Source organism: Solanum dulcamara, chromosome 2 (genome assembly GCF_947179165.1).
Source record: "Solanum dulcamara chromosome 2, daSolDulc1.2, whole genome shotgun sequence".
NCBI lineage: Eukaryota > Viridiplantae > Streptophyta > Magnoliopsida > Solanales > Solanaceae > Solanum > Solanum dulcamara.
In genome coordinates, this window is record NC_077238.1 from 11,528,205 (window position 1) to 11,547,829 (window position 19,625).

General features: G+C 34.6%; 1 protein-coding gene across 1 annotated transcript; it reads right to left on the reverse strand.

The window, feature by feature from the left end:
• Window positions 1-1,841: 1,841 nt before the first annotated feature.
• On the reverse strand, window positions 1,842-14,114 carry LOC129880333 (uncharacterized). The gene is made up of 19 exons (XM_055954323.1): window positions 13,732-14,114; window positions 12,161-12,198; window positions 12,042-12,064; window positions 10,968-11,074; window positions 10,846-10,897; window positions 10,687-10,771; window positions 9,805-9,895; window positions 4,261-4,296; window positions 4,085-4,152; window positions 3,929-3,991; window positions 3,761-3,816; window positions 3,598-3,671; window positions 3,393-3,485; window positions 3,207-3,308; window positions 2,872-2,952; window positions 2,707-2,795; window positions 2,595-2,610; window positions 2,409-2,519; window positions 1,842-2,271 (listed from the first exon to the last, which is right to left on the reverse strand). Exons 1-19 carry the CDS (start codon window positions 13,852-13,854, stop codon window positions 2,158-2,160), a joined length of 1,422 nt encoding a protein of 473 aa, XP_055810298.1. The 5' UTR covers window positions 13,855-14,114; the 3' UTR covers window positions 1,842-2,157.
• Between the last annotated feature and the right edge of the window lie 5,511 nt (window positions 14,115-19,625).

Consider the following 19,625-nt stretch of genomic DNA (forward strand, 5'->3'; position numbering starts at 1 on the left):
CTGAATACCAAATGATACTAATATCTTGTACAAAATCTAAACCCGAATAATTCTAAAATTTTACTCCCGAATACCATATCAAATATAGAATAATCAAACACCAAATTATCAAAAATTTTAATTCAATTTGCGATCGATATTTTAATTGCTAATTGTCCTGTTTTAAGTAAGGATGATGTTTTGCAAGAGGATTATTTTGTTTTCTATATACATAAGTAAGATACATATAAGCAACAATATCGTGACAAAATTATATTATTAGGAGTGAGAAACGAAAATTGAGGTGATACACATCAAATTCTAACTTTGAAATAAATTAAAGTTTGACCATCTCATCGGGATGGAGGAAAAAGTCTACGCGTATTTGGCAGGACGAAAATATTTTTCATAATAAATATTTGATGAAAAATAAATAATATTTTTCTTGTTTTCTAGCAATTTGGTAACTAAGATTTTTTTTTTAATTTCAAGAGCATTTATATGTAAATCTAACAAAATACTATATGTAAAAATGAATCTTGAGCCCAACTCAATCCGAAAAACTAGTTTAATTACGCTCATATCTCGTTAGTAGGAGCATAAACAATATAATATGGGCCCCCCAACATCGGTGAACAAAGAATTGGGATGGATTGGACTTCTATACCATGTAAAATGAATCTTGAGGCTTACTCAACCCCAAAAGTTAGCTTATATGATAAGAATTGTCCAAGTTCATATAAGAAGATCAATTGTCCATCCCTTTTCCGATATGAGACTTCTTAACATATGTGGGTGGAATGAGATAGAAAATGCAGGTTTAGGAGTGGTGGGATGATCAGGGATGAGGTTTGGGATGTTGGATGGGTAAAATAATGAACTTGAAATGTCACTTATGTAATTTGTTTTCCTTATTGTCATTAGAAAAGTCAATTTTCTCATTTTAAGTAGCTTAGCTTTTTAGAAATATACTAAAAAGGTGGTAAGACAAATAAATTAAAATTAAAAAAAGTGATAAACAAAAATAAAAAGTCATGAGTGACCGAATAACCTCCGTCTGTTATAAAATAAACTAACTTCAATAAATAAGGAGAAAAATAAAAGAAGAAGAGAGATCAGAGAGAATTTGTATGTATCTCAGTGTATATCGTTACATCTTCAAGAATAGCCATTTTATAGTAATAGGAGAAAAAGACAAGTTGAGCAACTTGCCAATTTGCTTAATGGGTCCATAAAATGGACATCCACTACTCCACTTGCTTTTTAACACCGTCAAATTTTTGGTGTAATATTATTCCCGTAGTTTGGAAAAGAAAATTTGTTTTTTCCCCCTTTGAACCTTAACAAAGCTCCAACCTAGTGGTAATTTTAAATTATAAGTCAACAATTGAGGGGTAAACTTGAACATTTCTTTTCTAGAAATTTGGACACATTGAGTACACTTATTTCATGATGGTACTTTATTGGTGTCAAAGATGAATATCAAATGATGATTTGCCATGATATAAATGAATCAAAAATATAATATGGGTGCAAATGTAGCCATTTTCCCTAACGTGTATGTATCTTTTGTTTTTACTCTTATTCTTTTAAATAACCTCTTTAATTTTATATCGCAATATTCAAAAATTCTTTTCAAAAGTTATGTTCTTTGATCCATGTTTTGATGATTGAAAAAAGACAGACCTTTTGTGTTTGGTAGGTAAGTAATAAAAAATTATCCTAAAAATATTTATATATTATCTAACAAGCACAATAGAGGCAGAATGAGATGGAGAGTTGAGGTTTGGGGTGGGATGGTCAAGGGTGAGGTTTGGGGGATTGGGTGGGTGGAAAGGATATAATAAAACTTGAAATGCCACGCAACTTGTTTCCCTACTTTCATTAGGAAATTTATTTTCCTCATTTAAGCAACCAAACAGAGAAAACTTGACATACATATTTTCCTCCATACCAAACATGTGACCAACGCCATTCTTCCGGTGCCATTACAGAACCTATATTTGCAATATCAACAAGCAACGACTTCATGCATCTAGACTTTTTTACAAGTCAACCAAAAGGATATCAGTTTAGCCATACACATGGACTGCACATCTATAAAATAAGAAAGTGAGAATCTATGGTTCATGTGGATTCACAGAATGTAAATCTGTCCAGAAGCAGATGTATAGGCATTTATTTCTCCTTGTACTTCAGGCGTCTCTTTTTTTCAGGAGTCGCATGCACTTGCGTTTTCTTCCCATAAGTCTTCATCTGAAAATTCTCAAATGCATTGGAAACAGCTTCTACCTGTAAGAATATTAAATTAAAAGAAAAGCTTCTACCTGTAAGATGTTCCCAAATTTACAAAAGCATATACAATGCTCATTGAGATAGGCAGTTTAAAGGAGAATAAGGCAGGCAGGGTTTGGCTGTATGACACTGACCAGTTTAGGTTCTCTGGTATAAACTCTAACAATCATATCCTGGTAACACGCAGGCAACAAGTGACTGATGCGATCATCCTTTATATGGGATTTTTCAAAGCTATCATAATCCTGTAAACAGTAGAACATAAGAGAAGCGGTCCAAAAGACTGAAACAGATATTTGTGACAAAGAAAATTATAATACCTGGAAGAAGCTGATCCTGCATGACAATGGACCACATGAACAAAAGAAAAGAGAAGGCTTTAGACATCACACAAGCATCCTGAGCAACACTAACCCCAAGATTCAAAAGTACCTTTCCAATGGATTATTCTTTCCACTAGTCAAATCAATTTTGACATTAGTAACAATGACATCTTCCTCACTCAAATGAGCATCAGAATTCTGGATAAAAAATTATTGTATGAGGGAGTGTTCATCACTATCAGGTAAACAAAAGAGGATATTGTTATCTGAAGACCTGGGAACAAATTATGTCTTGAGCCGTAACATTTTTAAAATGCTCCAGATTCTCCTTGGGCACAGCAAACTCATTACAGAACTGTCAGAATATTGATGCAAAAATATATTAGCCATTTTATGTCCTTGCTGTAAACAGCGAGGTAGTTGATATCACTCAAATTATAGAGAACGAGAATAATAGAAGAGAATAGTAGTCTAGTAGATGTTAAAAGATAACATGAACAGTTCCGTAAAATAAGATCCTTAGGTCATATATAATAGGAAACAACTGAAGCTCTAGATGTTTTTCAATTAGAATTACGACTCGGGACTCTCTGGCTTTATAGTGGATACCTGGTATATGTCCCTCCTCCGAATTCGACGAATCAGATTTCTGGATTCCTCTAGCTCTTGATGGGTAGAAGTTTCAATTGTTTTGACTATTGTATCATCTAACTGCACATTGTTAATTAGCCAATGGTTTAAAATTCAAACAGGTACCAGTATTTTGGGTTGTATCAATAGAAAAGATTATCCAACCATCCAGTACTGAGCTGGTTCATCGATGTGTGAAGCAATTTGAAGATGGTCATTGGCTTTTATCAAGGCATCTACAACCATGAGCTCTATTGCCTTCAAATTATAAGATGGAAAAAGAAAACAAGCAAGCACTCAGTGAGTTTTAAGTAGTAGAAAGAGGAAGCATTTTGAAATAAAGAACACAGGTAGGTGAAATTCTTTGAACCTTCACTTTTGGATGCGTATAGACTGTACGATGCAAATCAGCACGAGTGGAAAATAGCTTGTGGATTGTAAGATCTAAAATCATCGAATGTAATGTGAGAACTCTTACTATAGCTGGAAGATGTTAATTTTTCATGTAACATAATAGTTTCAAGACTACTAACATTCTTTTGCCCGATAACATATTTCATTGTCTATAACACGCATTGTTTCCATTAGCCTGCAAGTAACAAAAATGTAGTATTGGCTTTTCCAGAGTTAGTAACGATTCTGGGAAAAATTCTTTCAGTTATAAATAGAAAGAAGGAACAAATTGAGTACAAAGATCATGCCTCTGGAACTGAAAATTGCACCCAAGGCCACAAGCCCTGGTGTCACGCTCTATGTAATCAAATCTGCAAAAAGATTGATTCATCTAATGCATCTGCAAGCACATAATGCATAATTTAAGTTGCATATGAAGAAAGTAAAAGGAGAAGGGAATTTACTTGTCAACATCTATTCCGTTTCTCCCATTAGCAACAATATCATACAAGAACTGCTTCTCTTTCGAGCTCTGTATAGTAGTAAGTAATGAACCGAAAGGATTCAGCATGTGTTATGAGATCTTAGCTGTTTTAATACCTTAACACATTAACTCAAATCCTCCCATAAAAATGCTTACCACTGATTTACCTTTCTCAGAAGCAACTATCATTTCCTGTGTAGAAAAGATATGAAATTTAATTGTTGGGAGAAAACGGACTAACAGAAAAAAAAATATATAGTCAAAATAGTAGAAATAAAATGAGAAAAATAATGACATCAAGAATTTTACGTAGAAACCCAAATAAGGGAAAAACCATGGGCCAAGAGGAGCAACTGATATTATAGTAAGGAATTTTATACTGGGTAATACCAAGTACAATACTCAAAAAGGACTATCACACACTCAAAAGGAATAACACTCTTTTGGTTTCCACCTTACAAAAATATCGCTCAGACTCTATTTTTCTTCACAGACTATTTTCTTATAGTCTATAGAATACCTCACAACTCTCTAAATATTTTTCTCTCTATCTGTGAATTTTGATGTGTTAAAATGAGGAGCTGAAGAGCTCCTTTTATAGGAACTCCCGCCTACCCTTTTTGACAAAAAAGGCGGAGGGGTTGCAGTTCCAACAAATGTGTTTGAAAAATTGATAGGAACTGGACCCCACAAATCTCCCCCTCCAGTCTCATTCACTAGAAGGAAGTATTTTCATCTTCTCAGAGAAAGCTCATGCCAACAAGTTCTTTGCACAATTCGAACTTGTCCTTTATTACCACTTTGGTCAGCATATCTGCAGGATTCTCATTTGTAAAAACAACCGAATATACTACTGCAGGATCTTCTTCCTCTGCGTCTGCTGCTATTAGAGATCTTTTCAACCAGCATAGATTCGTCTTCTATCTTTTTTCGAATCCAGTGATATCTCACGTCTATGTGTTTTGTCCTTGCATGGTACATAGAGTTCTTGCTTAAGTCTATTGCACTTTGACTATCATAATAGACAACATACTCCTTCTGATGCAAGTCAAGCTCTTGAAGAAATTACTTGAGCCATATCATCTCCTTGCCAGCTTCAGTAGCCGCAATATACTCAGCTTCAGTTGTAGACAGTGCAACACACTTTTGCAACTTTGACTGCCATGAAATAGCTCCCCCTGAAAAAGTAAACAAATATCCAGTAGTGGATTTTCTATTATCAAGGTCACCTGCCATATCAGCATCTGTATAGCCCTTCAAGATTGGATTTGATCCTCCAAAACACAAATATTTATCTAAGCTTCCTTTAAGATACCTGAGTATCCACTTTACAATATCAGGTCTAGTGCATACCATTGCATACATTAAACTTCCGACGATGGAGGAATATGGAACTTTGGCCATGTTCTCCTTTTCCTCCCTAGCTGTAGGACACATTTTCTTGCTTAACTTCATATGACCAGCAAGAGGTGTGCTAACAGGCTTAGCATTCTTCATGTTGAAGCGCTCTGGTACACGTTCAATGTACTTCTCTTGTGATAGATAAATCTTCCTTTTATCTCTGAGACAAGTAATTCTCATGCCTAAAATTTGTTTGGCATGACCCAAATCTTTCATAGCAAAAGACTTACACAACTCTTTCTTCAGCTCGTCAATTTTGGAAGTATTTCTACCCACAATCAACATATCATCCATTATAGCGAAAGGATGATAAAATCATCGTCAGAAATTTTTTGTACAAATACACAATGATCTGAAGAAGTCTTCTTGTATCCTTGATCCCCCATAACAGATTCAAACCTTTTGTACCATTGTTTGTCTAGGAGCTTGCTTTGGCCCATAGAGACTTTTTTTGAGTTTGCACACACAATTTTCCCTACAAATTACTTTAAAGCCCTTAGGTTGTTCCACATAAATCTCCTCTTCTAGGTCACCGTGAAGAAAGGCCGTCTCTTCACATCCATCTGCTCAATCTCTAAATTTAGACTAGCAGCCAAACCAAAAACTGTACGAATGGAGGACATTTTCACAACAGGAGAAAATATTTCGTCAAAGTCAATACCCTTTCTTTGACCAAATCCTTTAACAACCAATATAGCTTTGTACCTAGGCTTCCAGCCATGTTCTTCAACTTTAACTTTGAACACCCACTTGTTCTTCAAAGCTCTCATGCCCTTAGGCAATTTTAACAACTCATAAGTGTGATTTTCATGCAAAGATTTCATCTCATCTTGCATGACTTTAAACCATTTATCCTTATGCTCATCTTCCATGGCCTCCTTATAGCACCCAGGTTCACCCCCATCAGTGAGTAGCATATACTCATTAGGTGAATAGCGAGATGAGGGAATACGCTGTCTTGTGGACCTCCTAAGAGGATTATTTGCTTCTTCCACTACTTCATGAGCAGGAGCATCATCAATAACAACATCATTGTTATCATCAATATCAACATGTTGATCTGGGACTTGATTCTGAGCATCATCATGATCATCATGCCCATCAACATCATGCACACTTGTATGAGGAACTTGATCAAGATGGACTAAGCCATCAGAATTTGAAGATTTTAGCTTCTCCGCTTTGTCAATATCTTCAATGGTTTGATTTTCCATAAAGACGACATCGCGACTTCTCACAAGCTTTTTCTCAATTGGATCATATAGCCTATAATCAAATTCATTAAGGCCATATCCAACAAAGATACACTGCCTTGTCTTGGCATTTAACTTTGCCCTCTCATCTTTCGGCACATATACAAAGGCTTTGCAACCAAATACTTTCAAATGGTCGTAGAAAACATCCTTTCCATACCAAACTCTATTTGGAACATCACTTTGCAAAGCAATAGCAAGAGATAAGTTAATAACATGTGCAACGGTCAATAAGGCCTCACCCCAAAAGGAGTTCGGCAACTTTGCTTCAAAAAGCAAACATCTAACTATTTCCATCAAGGTCCTGTTCATCCTCTCAGCTAACCCATTAAGCTGAAGAGTCTTAGGAGGAGTCTTCTGGTGTCTAATGCCTTGATGCTTGCAGTATTCATCAAATGGTCCACAATATTCATCACCATTATCAGTACGAATACATTTCAATTTCTTTCCAGTTTCTCTTTCAACTGAAGCCTGAAACTGCTTAAAGACACCCAACACTTGGTCTTTAGTCTTCAAGACATAGACATAAAGCTTTTTTGAACAGTCATTAATGAAAGTGGCAAAGTAGAGTGCACCACCCCGAGTATTTGTCTTCATTGGACAACATAAATCAGAGTGCACCAACTCAAGCAACTCTTTCTTTCTTGAAAGAGGGTTAGATTTTTAAAGGAGACCCTGTTTTGTTTTCCGCCAAGCAGTGCTCACACTTTTCTAATTTAGCATTTTGAAAATCAGACAACAATTTCTTCTTGGCCAAAACATTGAGTCCTTTCTCACTGATGTTGCTAAGCCTCTCGTGCTATAACGTTGAGGAGTTATCGCTCTCAACTGCATTCACCATACTTGCACAAGTAGAAGCCATAGTCCAATATAGACCACAACGTTTGTTACTACGAACCACAACCAAGGAACCCGCGATGAGTTTCCATTTTCCACCGTCATTGGTACTAACATATCCTTCATCATCTAGAACACCAACAGAAATTAGGTGCAGACGAACATCAAGTGCATGCTTTATATTGTTCAAAACTAGTTTAGTTCCAATACTAGTTTTCAAACAGATTGTACCAACACCAACCACCCTAGGTACAGTCTCATTATCCATAATTAAGGTTTCAAAGTCATCAGGAGTATAGGAAGAGAAAAATTCCTTCCTTGATGTCACATGAGATGCGGCACCAGTGTCCACAACCCAACTTGACTCATCACAAGCAATATTTATCAGATCTGCATCAAGGACTGTAACAAGATCATCAGTAAAAACAGTGGCTAGGCAATTTTCATTGCCATCTTCTTTATTTTCCTCTTTTTCTTTCTTCTCCCTCTTCAATTTCTGACAGAACCTCTTTGTGTACCCTTTCATGCCACAATGATAACATTCAATATCCCTAACTCTGCATCTGGATTTGCTTCTGCTATGTTCTCTATTTTGAGAACCACGATTTTTATTTCTCCCCCGGGAGCCAATTACCAGGACATCCGATGAAGAAGAAGAAGAACCTTGAGATTTTCTTCTCATTTCTTCGTTCAAGACACCACTCTTAGCGGAATCCATAGAGATCACACCATCCGGAGCAGAATTTGACAATGAAGTTCTAAATGTTTCCCAAGAGTCTGATAGGGAACCAAGTAGAAGCAAGCCTTGAATTTCTTCGTCAAATTTAATGCCCATAGCAGACAACTGGTTTAAGATTTCCTGAAAATTATTTAGATGATCTGTCATCGGAGAACCATCATGATATTTTAAGCTTAACATTTGTTTTATTAAGAACATTTTATTGTTCCAGTCTTTCGAGTATACAAGTTTTCAAGATGCTCCAATAGGGTATGAGCGTGTGTCTTCCTAGAAATATGGTTCAACACATTATCGTCAACCTATTACCTAATAAATCCACACACCTGTTTGTGCAACAGATTCCACTCTTAATCTGTTTTATTATCAGGCTTTACAGGGGTAAAGACTGGTTGATAAAAATTCTTGACATAAAGCAAATCTTCCATTTTTCCCTTCCAAATGGTATAATTAACACCATTCAAAGTAATCATTCTACTAATGTTGGCTTCCATAGTTTTCCCCCCCAAAAAATGTATTAAATCAAAGTAAATCTTTTCTAATATGAAAGTTCAGACCACGTTGCAAGCACAGAGCATACTCAGACAAAACCTTGCTCTGATACCAGTTTATTGGGAAAACAAGGACTAACAGAAAAAAATATATATAGTCAAAATAGTAGAAATAAAATGAAAAAAATGATGACACCAAGAATTTTACGTAAAAACCCAAATAAGGGAAAAACCACAGGCCAAGAGGAGCAACTGATATCACTATAGTAAGGAGTTTTACACTGGGTAGTACCGAGTACAATACTCAGAAAGGACTACCACACACTCAAAAAGAATAACACTCTTTTAGTTTCCACCTTACAAAAATATCGCTCACACACTATTTTTTTCACAGACTATTTTCTTATAGTCTATAGAATACCTCACAGCTCTCTGAATATTTTTCTCTCTATCTGTGAACTTTGATGTGTTAAAATAAGGAGATGAAAAGCTCCTTTTATAGGAACTTCCGCCTACCCTTTTTGACAAAAAATGCGGAGAGATTGCAATTTGCAATTGCAGTTACTTTTGACAAAAGAAAAAAAACATTGGCCAGCCACTTTTGACAAAGAAAGTGTGGCCATCAAATGTGTTTGAAAAATTGGTGGGGACTGGACCCCACATTAATACCACATAGGAAAGCCAAAAGAAGGGCTAGAAAGCAGAATTACTCTTAGAATCCAAAATAAATCTCCAGAAAAAATTGAAAATAAAGCTCGTGATAATGAAAAACGTGAAAAGTTTTCAATCTTACATGATATAATTTTGAAAGCATGAGGTACAACTCAAGAAGATAATATTCTAAACACATAGTAAATTATGCAGACAGACAAACTTAGGGCAACTAATCCTAGTCTGAAATACTGAAATATTGAAGTGCTGAGATTGCATCTTTAGGGGAAGGGAAGGCATCATGAGATAACATGTGTTATTTTCATCTGACCTTTGCTTTCTTCAGAGTGTCAGAATCAATATCAATGCTATGCTCATCAACAATGTAGTCTATCATCTTCAAAGACATATCTTCATGGGACCTGAATTTTTTTTATTCAGTAAGTCGTTAGAAAAGTAGACTTAAATAAGGAATTTTTAAATAAGATCTCTGAACAGGCTTTGAACATGGGAGGAGAAATTTTTGAAAGGCTAATTTAGCTAACCTCAAGTTCATCTAAAGTATGGAGGAGAATCAAATAGGAGGAACACTCATCAAATGATTTTCCACAAAGAAAAGTATCTCACAAGATCATATGAGTCACAAAAATCACGCTCAATCCATCTGCTGCTCGTATTACAATTACTCATATGTTTGAAAAAGTACATTAATAGCTTCAAACTACAGGGAGTAGTACAGTTACAGAAAAACACGAAAAATGAATGAGTGGTGCTGCCATACACTCTGTTTTGCAATATACCTAACCATACATATATGTCAAATTTGATCTCAACATTTTGAGCTTACATAAGTGATGGCATTCTTTTGAAGCCACGAATACTGCAATATCTCTGTTGGGGGAATAAGGATATAACCCACGAATAGTGATTGTTTTGGCAATGTTATACAGACTCTTTCAGTCATTGACTAATTTTTAGAAGAAGAGAACAGAGGAGTACTTTAACTTAAAATGGACGAAAGGGGCAGAGATAGGCAGAAAAAAGCCTACACAATCATGCATTGACGCACAATAAGAAAAAGAGTTTTAGGAGTACTTATAGTGCCGAGCGGACCAAATATCTCTGTAAGGGAGCATTAAAGGAGTTCATTGTATCAAATCCTTGAGTTCTGGTGGATGAAAAGGAGAGAAAGAGTTTTTATATTAACAATTACCATTTAATGCCGTCACAAATCCGAGGAAGAAATTCACGCTCAAACATGTGACTGAATGGCCCATGACCCACATCATGTAGTAATCCTAGATGAACTCAAGTAAGAACAATGGTCAAATGCTGTTGAGAAAATGAACTTTAGCTGGTATGTTTAACTCACCAGCAAGTTTCACAGTCTGTACATCAAAAGATTCAATGCCAAGCTCCAGTCCCTACAACCACAGCACGTCCATCAAAACATTTTATCATATATAGGGCCAATATATTAGGATATAGTCCTACTTGATAGGTCTTAAGTCTATGTACAGCATCACTGGCCAGCCAATAGACCCCTAGGGAATGCTCAAACCGAGAGTGCACAGCCCCAGGATAAACCATGTATGTAAGACCTAGGACAGAAATTGAGATTGAGTCAAAATTACTAGTTTACAACTCTAATTGATGATTCACCAGAACCTCACTATACTCCTTTTCTAAAAGAAGATTAATACGTAAAAGACAACAATGATTGTTTTAAGTATTAGTGTTCATATATAGATGACCCAGATATGATGAAGTCATCTGAAACACAGGCTTGCTGAAAGAAATAGTTGTTGGTGTCTAAGGAGTACAAAGTTAAAATGATAAAATGGACAATATATAGAAATCTTGTTCCTAATAACTTTGTTTTAGCCTTTCTCTGCAAAAAATAATTCTTGTGAAGAATTTGTCTTGCAAAACTTTGAGCAAATTGACAATAAAATAACAAAGTCAGGGTCAAGCTAGTAGTCCTAATGGCCACACCATCACCCCAGAAGATTCCATGAGAGTCAAGATTAGCCATATATGATCATACCGGAAATATCATGCAGCATTCAGAAACCTATTACTACTAAGCTTCTCTAATATGGAAGGCCATAAAAGTGGATACATCACCTGCAACTTATTCAACAACCGCTGAAACCAAAATTTAATAACGTGCTTATGACATTACATGGCCAAATTTATCCTACAAGCCTAAAAGATATACATTTGCAAAGCCTCAAAATTTTATTTTCATCAGTAATCACAAAATCATTATCCTACACATTAAAGAGTTCGTCTAAGCAACCAGTGGTGGAGCTAGACGTTTTACTTAGGCAGTTCAAAATTTGAAGAAGTAGCCACATGAACTTGTCGAAGGGGGTTCGAAATCTATTTTATATATATAAAAAATTATTTCAACCATGTATAAATAGTATAATTTTCCAACGAAGAGGGTTCGGATGAACCCCCTAACCACAAGGTGGCTCCGCCCCTGTAAGCAACAGCTTTACGTAAACACACATTCACCTGCTCTTTAAGTAAAACTTAAAAAGAAATAAAGGATATGCGTACCTAGCTGCTTCAAATCGCGAAGCCTGTAACATCACAAGAAAACACAATTGGAATTATTTCCAGCCAACCAAAAATGTCTGGAGCAGAAAAGAAACACTATACAAACAAATTAAGCTTGCCTCTGAAATTGTTCAGTGTCAATGAACTTCAGTGATTGCTGCAATCAAAGGGTGGAATTGTTGTTAAATACAGTATAAATATGGAAAATCTGATATCTTCACCGAGTGCTGATATCGAAGAAAACGTATATCATACATGCCCATATATATACTCTATTTGACTTTAAAAAATCTATATTCACGTGAATCAAACCTTAAAATGTGAATGATGCTTTTCACGAAGGAAATACTATTGCTCTACGAAAAGTTACCTATCTGCTTAATCAGTACTCCGTCTGTCCCAATTTATACGTCACCTTTTGGATTTGAAATTTCGAGATTCAAACAAGTGTATCTTACTGTAATTTTTTCATATATCTTTTAAATATTTTGAATTCAACCGCTGTGACTTATAGTGCTTTTACATAATTTCCACAAATATAAATTTTATTTCAAAAAATTTGAAGATTTCGTGCTCAAATTTACAATCAAAATTAAACTATTGAAATTCGAAATATGACACATAAATTAGAACGAAAGAAATAGGTACTACTTTGAAAGAAGAGAGTCAACAAAATTATAGAAGAAACAAGTTAGAAAAAAGTACTCAAAGAAGTCAAACTGGTCATGATCATATTTTAGCCTAATTGATATGTCTTGCTACGCTAAGCATGGGTAAAGACAGCCGTTTATAGGCCCAAATAGAATTGACTAGCAACAGTTCACCAGAAAAGGAAAGTGTCTCCTTTTTCTCAGAAACTATTCCCACTACACAAATAATCGCGTACCCGCATAGCATACAACCAATATGTATAAGCCACGAAACTTTTCCTTTTTCTCATACAGGATGACGTTGTATCTAATTTCTAAATTTTTTATGCTGTATCTGAATTTACATGAGGTTTCCGGTCAGGAATAAAAGCAGTTCAAATTAACAATCAATATCTTCAATTGAAAAGCAAAAAACCGTAAGCTGATATAACTTTTGGAGAAATCGAAGATGAACGGCGAGTTCGGAAATAACTACAGCGTGTAAATCATTATAAAAGAGTTGAGTTACAAACCATACGCGGTGGAATTTCACCGCTCGAACAGGAAAAACAAAATTTAAATTATCGACTCAACTTCCTCGAATGAAAAGCAAAACAGAGCAGAAATAAGTGCAACTGTGCTGAAAAGTAAAGACGTACTCGATTATGAAAAGAATATCCACACGCCAAGAAGAAAAGCGGAATTACAAAGTATACGCTACGAAACTTCAAGACCGGACAGGAAAGCAAAATACGAATTATAAAGGCAATTACTCCATTTCTAAAGCAAAACGAGCGGAAATTAGCATATTCATGCTGAAAGACAAACACGAACACCGAGTTTAAACGATTATAACATGCAAAACAGAACAACGGAATTAGAAATTTCACACTCAAACCAGAGAAAAGAAATTCAAATTACTGAAACAATTTTTTTTCATTTCAAACGCCAAATCAGTAGAAATAAACTCAAAATGTTCTGAAAAGCAAAAACGAAGTCCGATTATGATAAGAATTAAAGCATGCAAAGCAGAACAAAAAAAACAGAATTAGAAACCATACGCGATCGAGATAGATGTTGCCGTGAACATTATCATGAATATGCTTGGAGAACCGCCGGTCGTCGAACGGAGCCGCGCCGTAGTTGTAGCTCGGTAATAGGTCACCGTTGTTACAATCTCCCATAGGAAACTGTTTCAGGTACTGGTGTAGATAATTCCGGAGAGACTATTTTGGTTGTGTAAAGGTTTCGAGTGAGAGAATTTGGTTTCTATAGCCTTTAAACTTTGCTTTTTATAGGGAAGAATGGAGGAGTGCGAGGAGGGGGAAAGGCGTCAGGTACAGGAATTTTGGAGTGGTGGTAAAGTGATGGAGATGCCTCCAAGTAACATAAGTTTCTTATTATACGCGCAGTGGAAGAGCGTGTTACAGCCTACACATGATTACTTCCAGTAGGGGGTGTGCATCGGTTTGTTTCGTTCGTTTTTAATTATAAAAATTGAAAGTTTTTGGAGGGGGTGATGGGTGTGGGAGGGAGAGTTGGGCGGGTGGTGTAAAAATTCAAAAACGATAATTTTTATAATTTTTTAAAGAAAATTTTTGACGTGGGCGGTGGGGGAAGGGGAGAAGGTGGGGGTCGGGTATGTGGTTGTGAATTTTTTTAAAAAATAAATTTAAAATTTTTAAAAAAAGATTTTTTGGAGGTGGCGGAAGGGGGGTTATGTGGTGGTGTAGCAAATTTAAAATAATAATAATTAATAACTACAAATAAAAAAATTAGTGAATTGGGGTGCAGAGGAAGGCGGGGTGGGGAGGTATGTGGTGATGTAAAAAAAAAATTGTATTAAAAAAAAGAATCAAAAATATCTTTGAATTAAAAAAGAAGAGGGAGAGGGATTGATGTGGCCGTCCATGTGGTTATTATTTTTCATGTGGCATTGCTATATCAGCTTAAATAGTCAATCGTTAAGTGGGGGTATTAATGGTCTTATTCGATAACGGTGAGGGTATATTTCCTACCAAAAATAAATGGATAATATATGTAGTCTATTTTAAATAATTTAAGAATATTTTTGATTATTTTTCGTTCTCAAAAAATAAAACATGATAAATAATTTAAGACGAAATGTATATTCTCTTTTTAATTATTATTAATTTTATTTTATTTTCGAAATTTAATTATATAAACTCTCATAAAGCAAAAGATGAGACAAATGATTTAAGACGAAAGGCGTGTTCACTTTCCTTTATTATTTTGCATTTTTCTTGTTCGACAATGCATTTCAAATGCCAACAAGGAAGGGTTGTGCTATGAAAATTGTACATACGGTAAAATCTAGATAAAGTAATAATCTCGTTAAATAAATATATTTTTTTGATTTTAATTTGAATCAATTATATTAAAGTAATATTCTCGCTAAATGCATTAGATGATAATTAAAAATAAAGTATTAAAGGTCAAAAAAAATATAAAGTAATAATTACTAAAATACATTAAAAAATTATATATATTTAATCAGTCAATAATACTAGACCAATAAGTATTTCTTTTTAAAATATGATTCTATAGTTGATTGTTTTTTTTTCTCACCAAAATCAAAATTAATCTCATCCTTAACTATTTTTCATTTCATTTGACAAATACTATGCCGACCTTTTGAGAGTGTAGGATATTGTTGATTGACTAATAGTCAAATCAAATTTTTGTTTCACCCATTTTTGCAAATCTTTTTGGCTAATAGTTGGATTCTCTTTTTTATGCTCACATATTGCGTTTCTTATTTTATTGGTTAAAGATGATTTTTGTATGTCTTTCAAATGATGAGAAGACATTATACTTTGATTATGATTTTTAAACATCTAGTTTTTTTCTTTTATAGTTAACATAAAATCTCTTCATATTCTATATACATGAATACAATTAGAAACATTAAACTTCACTATAGTCGTTTAGCTTCCCTAGATTTAAATAATAAATATGCAAAGACTACATACACTTTTTAGTTTTCTAGATTTAAACTTTTGAAATTCTTAATTCAAATATATTTTTTCTTTCTTATGACACATATTGCAAAATACTCTCTAAAATAATAAATATTTATTTATTAGGAAACTAAAAAGTGTATGTAGTCTTTGCATATTTATTATTTAAATCTAGGAAGCTAAACGAATATAGTGAAATTTAATATAGTAAAATTTAATGTTTCTAATTGTATTTATTATGCATTTATCGATAAACTAATAATCTCAATAAATAAATATTTTTTTTGATCCAAACATATGTAGTTATAGAAGTTTTACGGTATATAATTTGTGAATCTGCATGCCACCTAAGAGAATAGCTCCTACCTTTCTATATTCATAACTCTCACAACTTTTTATTTTTATAACCGTTTTGAAATTTCTCTATGTAATAATCTTTTATATATATATATATATATATATATATATATATATATAAAAGAATCCTAGGAATGATGTGGCGTACTGTAAGGACAGAATGAAAATTTATCCTTTTTTCCTATATTTTATTTCATTTAAAATTTTAAAATTGTTAGATAGTGTGTTAAATTGGATATCCACTAATGGATTATTTAATATACATGGGGCCCACTGAAAGTGGGCAACCCACCAATTTCTAATCTTTTTCTAGGCTATTTATAGCCTTGTTTTGGCATGGCAAGAAAAAATAATATAACACGGAAGAATTTTGTTTTCCTCCTCTGCTCTCCTTTTAATTCTCTTATCCTCTTCGTTTTGTTTGCTCAATTTAGTGTATTTTACAATACGTTATCAGCACGAGGCTCCGGTTATTTGTTTTTGAAGGTAACAAAAAGTGGTAAGAATTTTATTTAATTTCCTTTTCATATAATGGCAAATATTTCAAAAATTGAATTTGTAGCTTTGGATATCTCTGGAAAAGATTACTCCTCATGGGCACTAGATGCCGAAATTCATCTTGAATCGATGGGTCTGACAGACACCATCAAAGATGATAACACGGCATCTAGTCAAGACCGTGCAAAAGTTATGATTTTTCTCCGCCACCATCTTGACGAGGGTCTTAAATTACAATATCTTACATTAAAAGATCCCTTGAAATTATGGAAAAATTTAAAAGAAAGGTATGACCACCTGAAGTTGGTCATGCTTCCACAAGCACGTTATGACTGGTTAAATCTGAGACTGATGGACTTTAAAAATATAACTGAATATAATTCTGCTTTATTTAGAATTATAGCTCAGTTAACTTTATGCGGAGATGAAATCACGGAACAAGATAAACTTGAAAAAACATACTCCACATTTCCACCCGCGAATATGCTCTTGCAGCAGCAATATCGCGAAAAAGGCTTTAAAAAATATTCTGAATTACTTTCTCACCTTCTTATTGCTGAAAGACATAATGAACTATTAATGAAAAATCATGATAGTCGGCCAGTTGGTTCTTTGCCACTCCCTAAAGTGAATTAAGCAAATTCTAACCAACGAGAAAGAGGTCATGGCCCCAGTCGTGGTCGTGGTCGTAGTCAAAGAAAAATTTTTAATCATGATGTTCGGCTGGCACCGAGAAATAACCAGCAATATAAAAGGCAGGGTAAAAAGCCAGAAGCTTTACCGAAGAATAATTCAGAAACAATATGTCATAGATGTGGAGGTGTGGGGCACTGGTCGCGGATTTGCCGGTCATCAAAACGCTTGGTTCAGCTATATCAGGCATCGTTAAAGAGGGCAAAAAATAATCCAGAGACAAATTTTATCTCTGAGGACAATATTGAGCCCATGCATCTGGATGTAGCTGATTTCTTTAATTTTCCAGAAGTAAATATGAATGTTGATAAGCCCGATAATATTTAAACAATTCTCTTTGTTGTTGTATGTATTAAATATTATGTTTGTATTTTTCTAGATTCATGTAATAAAATAAAATTTTGTATAATAAATTATGTATTAATTATAATATTTACTTTCTTTCTTTGTGAAGAAAATATGGAAATGCCTCAAATCTTGTTTGGATCAATGATAAATCACGAGGATATTTGTGTAATTGATAGTGGAACAACCCATGCTATATTTAAAGACGAGAAATATTTTTCCAATTTACTTAGAAGAAAAGCTAATGTTACTACGATATCTGGCAATTCCAAAATGATTGAAGGCTCCGTAAGAGCTACTATAATTCTGCCTAAAGGAACAAAAATTGTTATAGAAGATGCACTATTTTCTTCTAAATCCCCAAGAAACTTGTTAAGTTTTAAAGATATCCGCAGAAATGGATATCATGTTGAGACATTAAATGAAATGAATATTGAATATCTTGGTATAACCAAGAGTGTCTCAGGCCAGAAATATATTTTGGAAAAATTACCAACTCTGTCATCTAGCCTATATTATGCAAAAATTAGTGCAATTGAAGCAAATATGATCGTAAACCAGAAGTTTACTGATCCAAATATATTTGTGCTATGACATGATCGAATAGGTCATCCTGGATCAATAATGATGAGACGAATTCTTGAAAATTCAACTGGACATCCGTTAAAAAACCAGAAGATTCTTACAAATGATGAATTTTCATGTGCTGCTTGTTATCAAGGCAAATTAATTGCCAGGCCATCGACCCTGAAGGTTGGCATCGAATCTCCTGGATTTTTAGAGCGTATACATGGAGATATATGTGGACCTATTCATCCACCAAGTGGATTGTTTAGATATTTTATGGTCCTAATAGATGCATCATCTAGATGGTCTCATGTGTGCCTGTTATCATCTCGCAACCTGGCGTTTGCGAAGTTGTTAGCACAAATAATAAGATTGAGAGCGCAATTCCCAGATTATCCAACTAAGGCCATTCGCCTTGATAATGCTGGAGAATTTACATCCCAAGCATTTAATGATTATTGCTTATCAATTGAGATAAAAATTAAACATCCTGTTGCACATGTTCATACTCAAAATGGCCTTGCAGAGTCATTTATAAAGCGCCTACAATTGATAGCAAGACCTCTACTAATGAAAACAAAATTGCCAATTACTGTTTGGGGTCATGCTATTTTATATGCAGCAGCACTTGTACGTCTAAAACCGACACATTATAATAAATACTCTCCGTCACAATTAGTATTTGGTCATGAACCAAATATGGCCCATTTAAGAATTTTTGGTTGTGCAGTATACGTGCCTGTAGCACCACTACAACGTACAAAAATGGGCCCTCAACGAAGGTTGGGCATATATGTTGGATTTGACTCACCCTCCATAATTCGATACCTTGAACCGTTGACTAGAGATTTATTCACTGCACGATTTGCAGATTGTCGGTTTGATGAAACAATTTTCCCGCCATTAGGGGGAGAGAAAAAGGAACCCAAAAAAGAAAAAGAAATTGCGTGGAAAGTTTCATCACTATCATATTTTGATCCACGCACCCGCACATGTGAACAGGAAGTCCAGAAGATTATCCACTTGCAGAAAATAGCAAATTAAATGCAAGATGCATTTACTGATTTGAAACGGATAACTAAGTCACATATCCCTGCAGTGAATGTACCTATCCGAATTGATGTCCCAAAAGGACCATCTACAAATATCATAGCTTCTGAATCCCAAACACGCCAAAAGCGTGGTAGACCGTTAGGTTCAAAGGATAAAAATCCTAGAAAAAGAAGCATAAGAAATAATAAAGATGATACTACACACGAACTTCCTGAAGAAGGTCAAGGTTTGAGTAATCCTGATATTCCTGAAGAAATCAGTGAACCCGAGACTCAAGTGAATGAAGAACTTTCAATAAGTTCTACCGGTGATGAGATAAATTTAGATCGATCAAAAATTACGGTGGATAATGTTTTTGCATATAATGTTGCAATTAACCTCATGCAAGATAGTGAAAGTCTTGAACCTAAATCCGTCGAAGATTGTCGACGTAGATGTGATTGGCCAGAATGGCAAAAGGC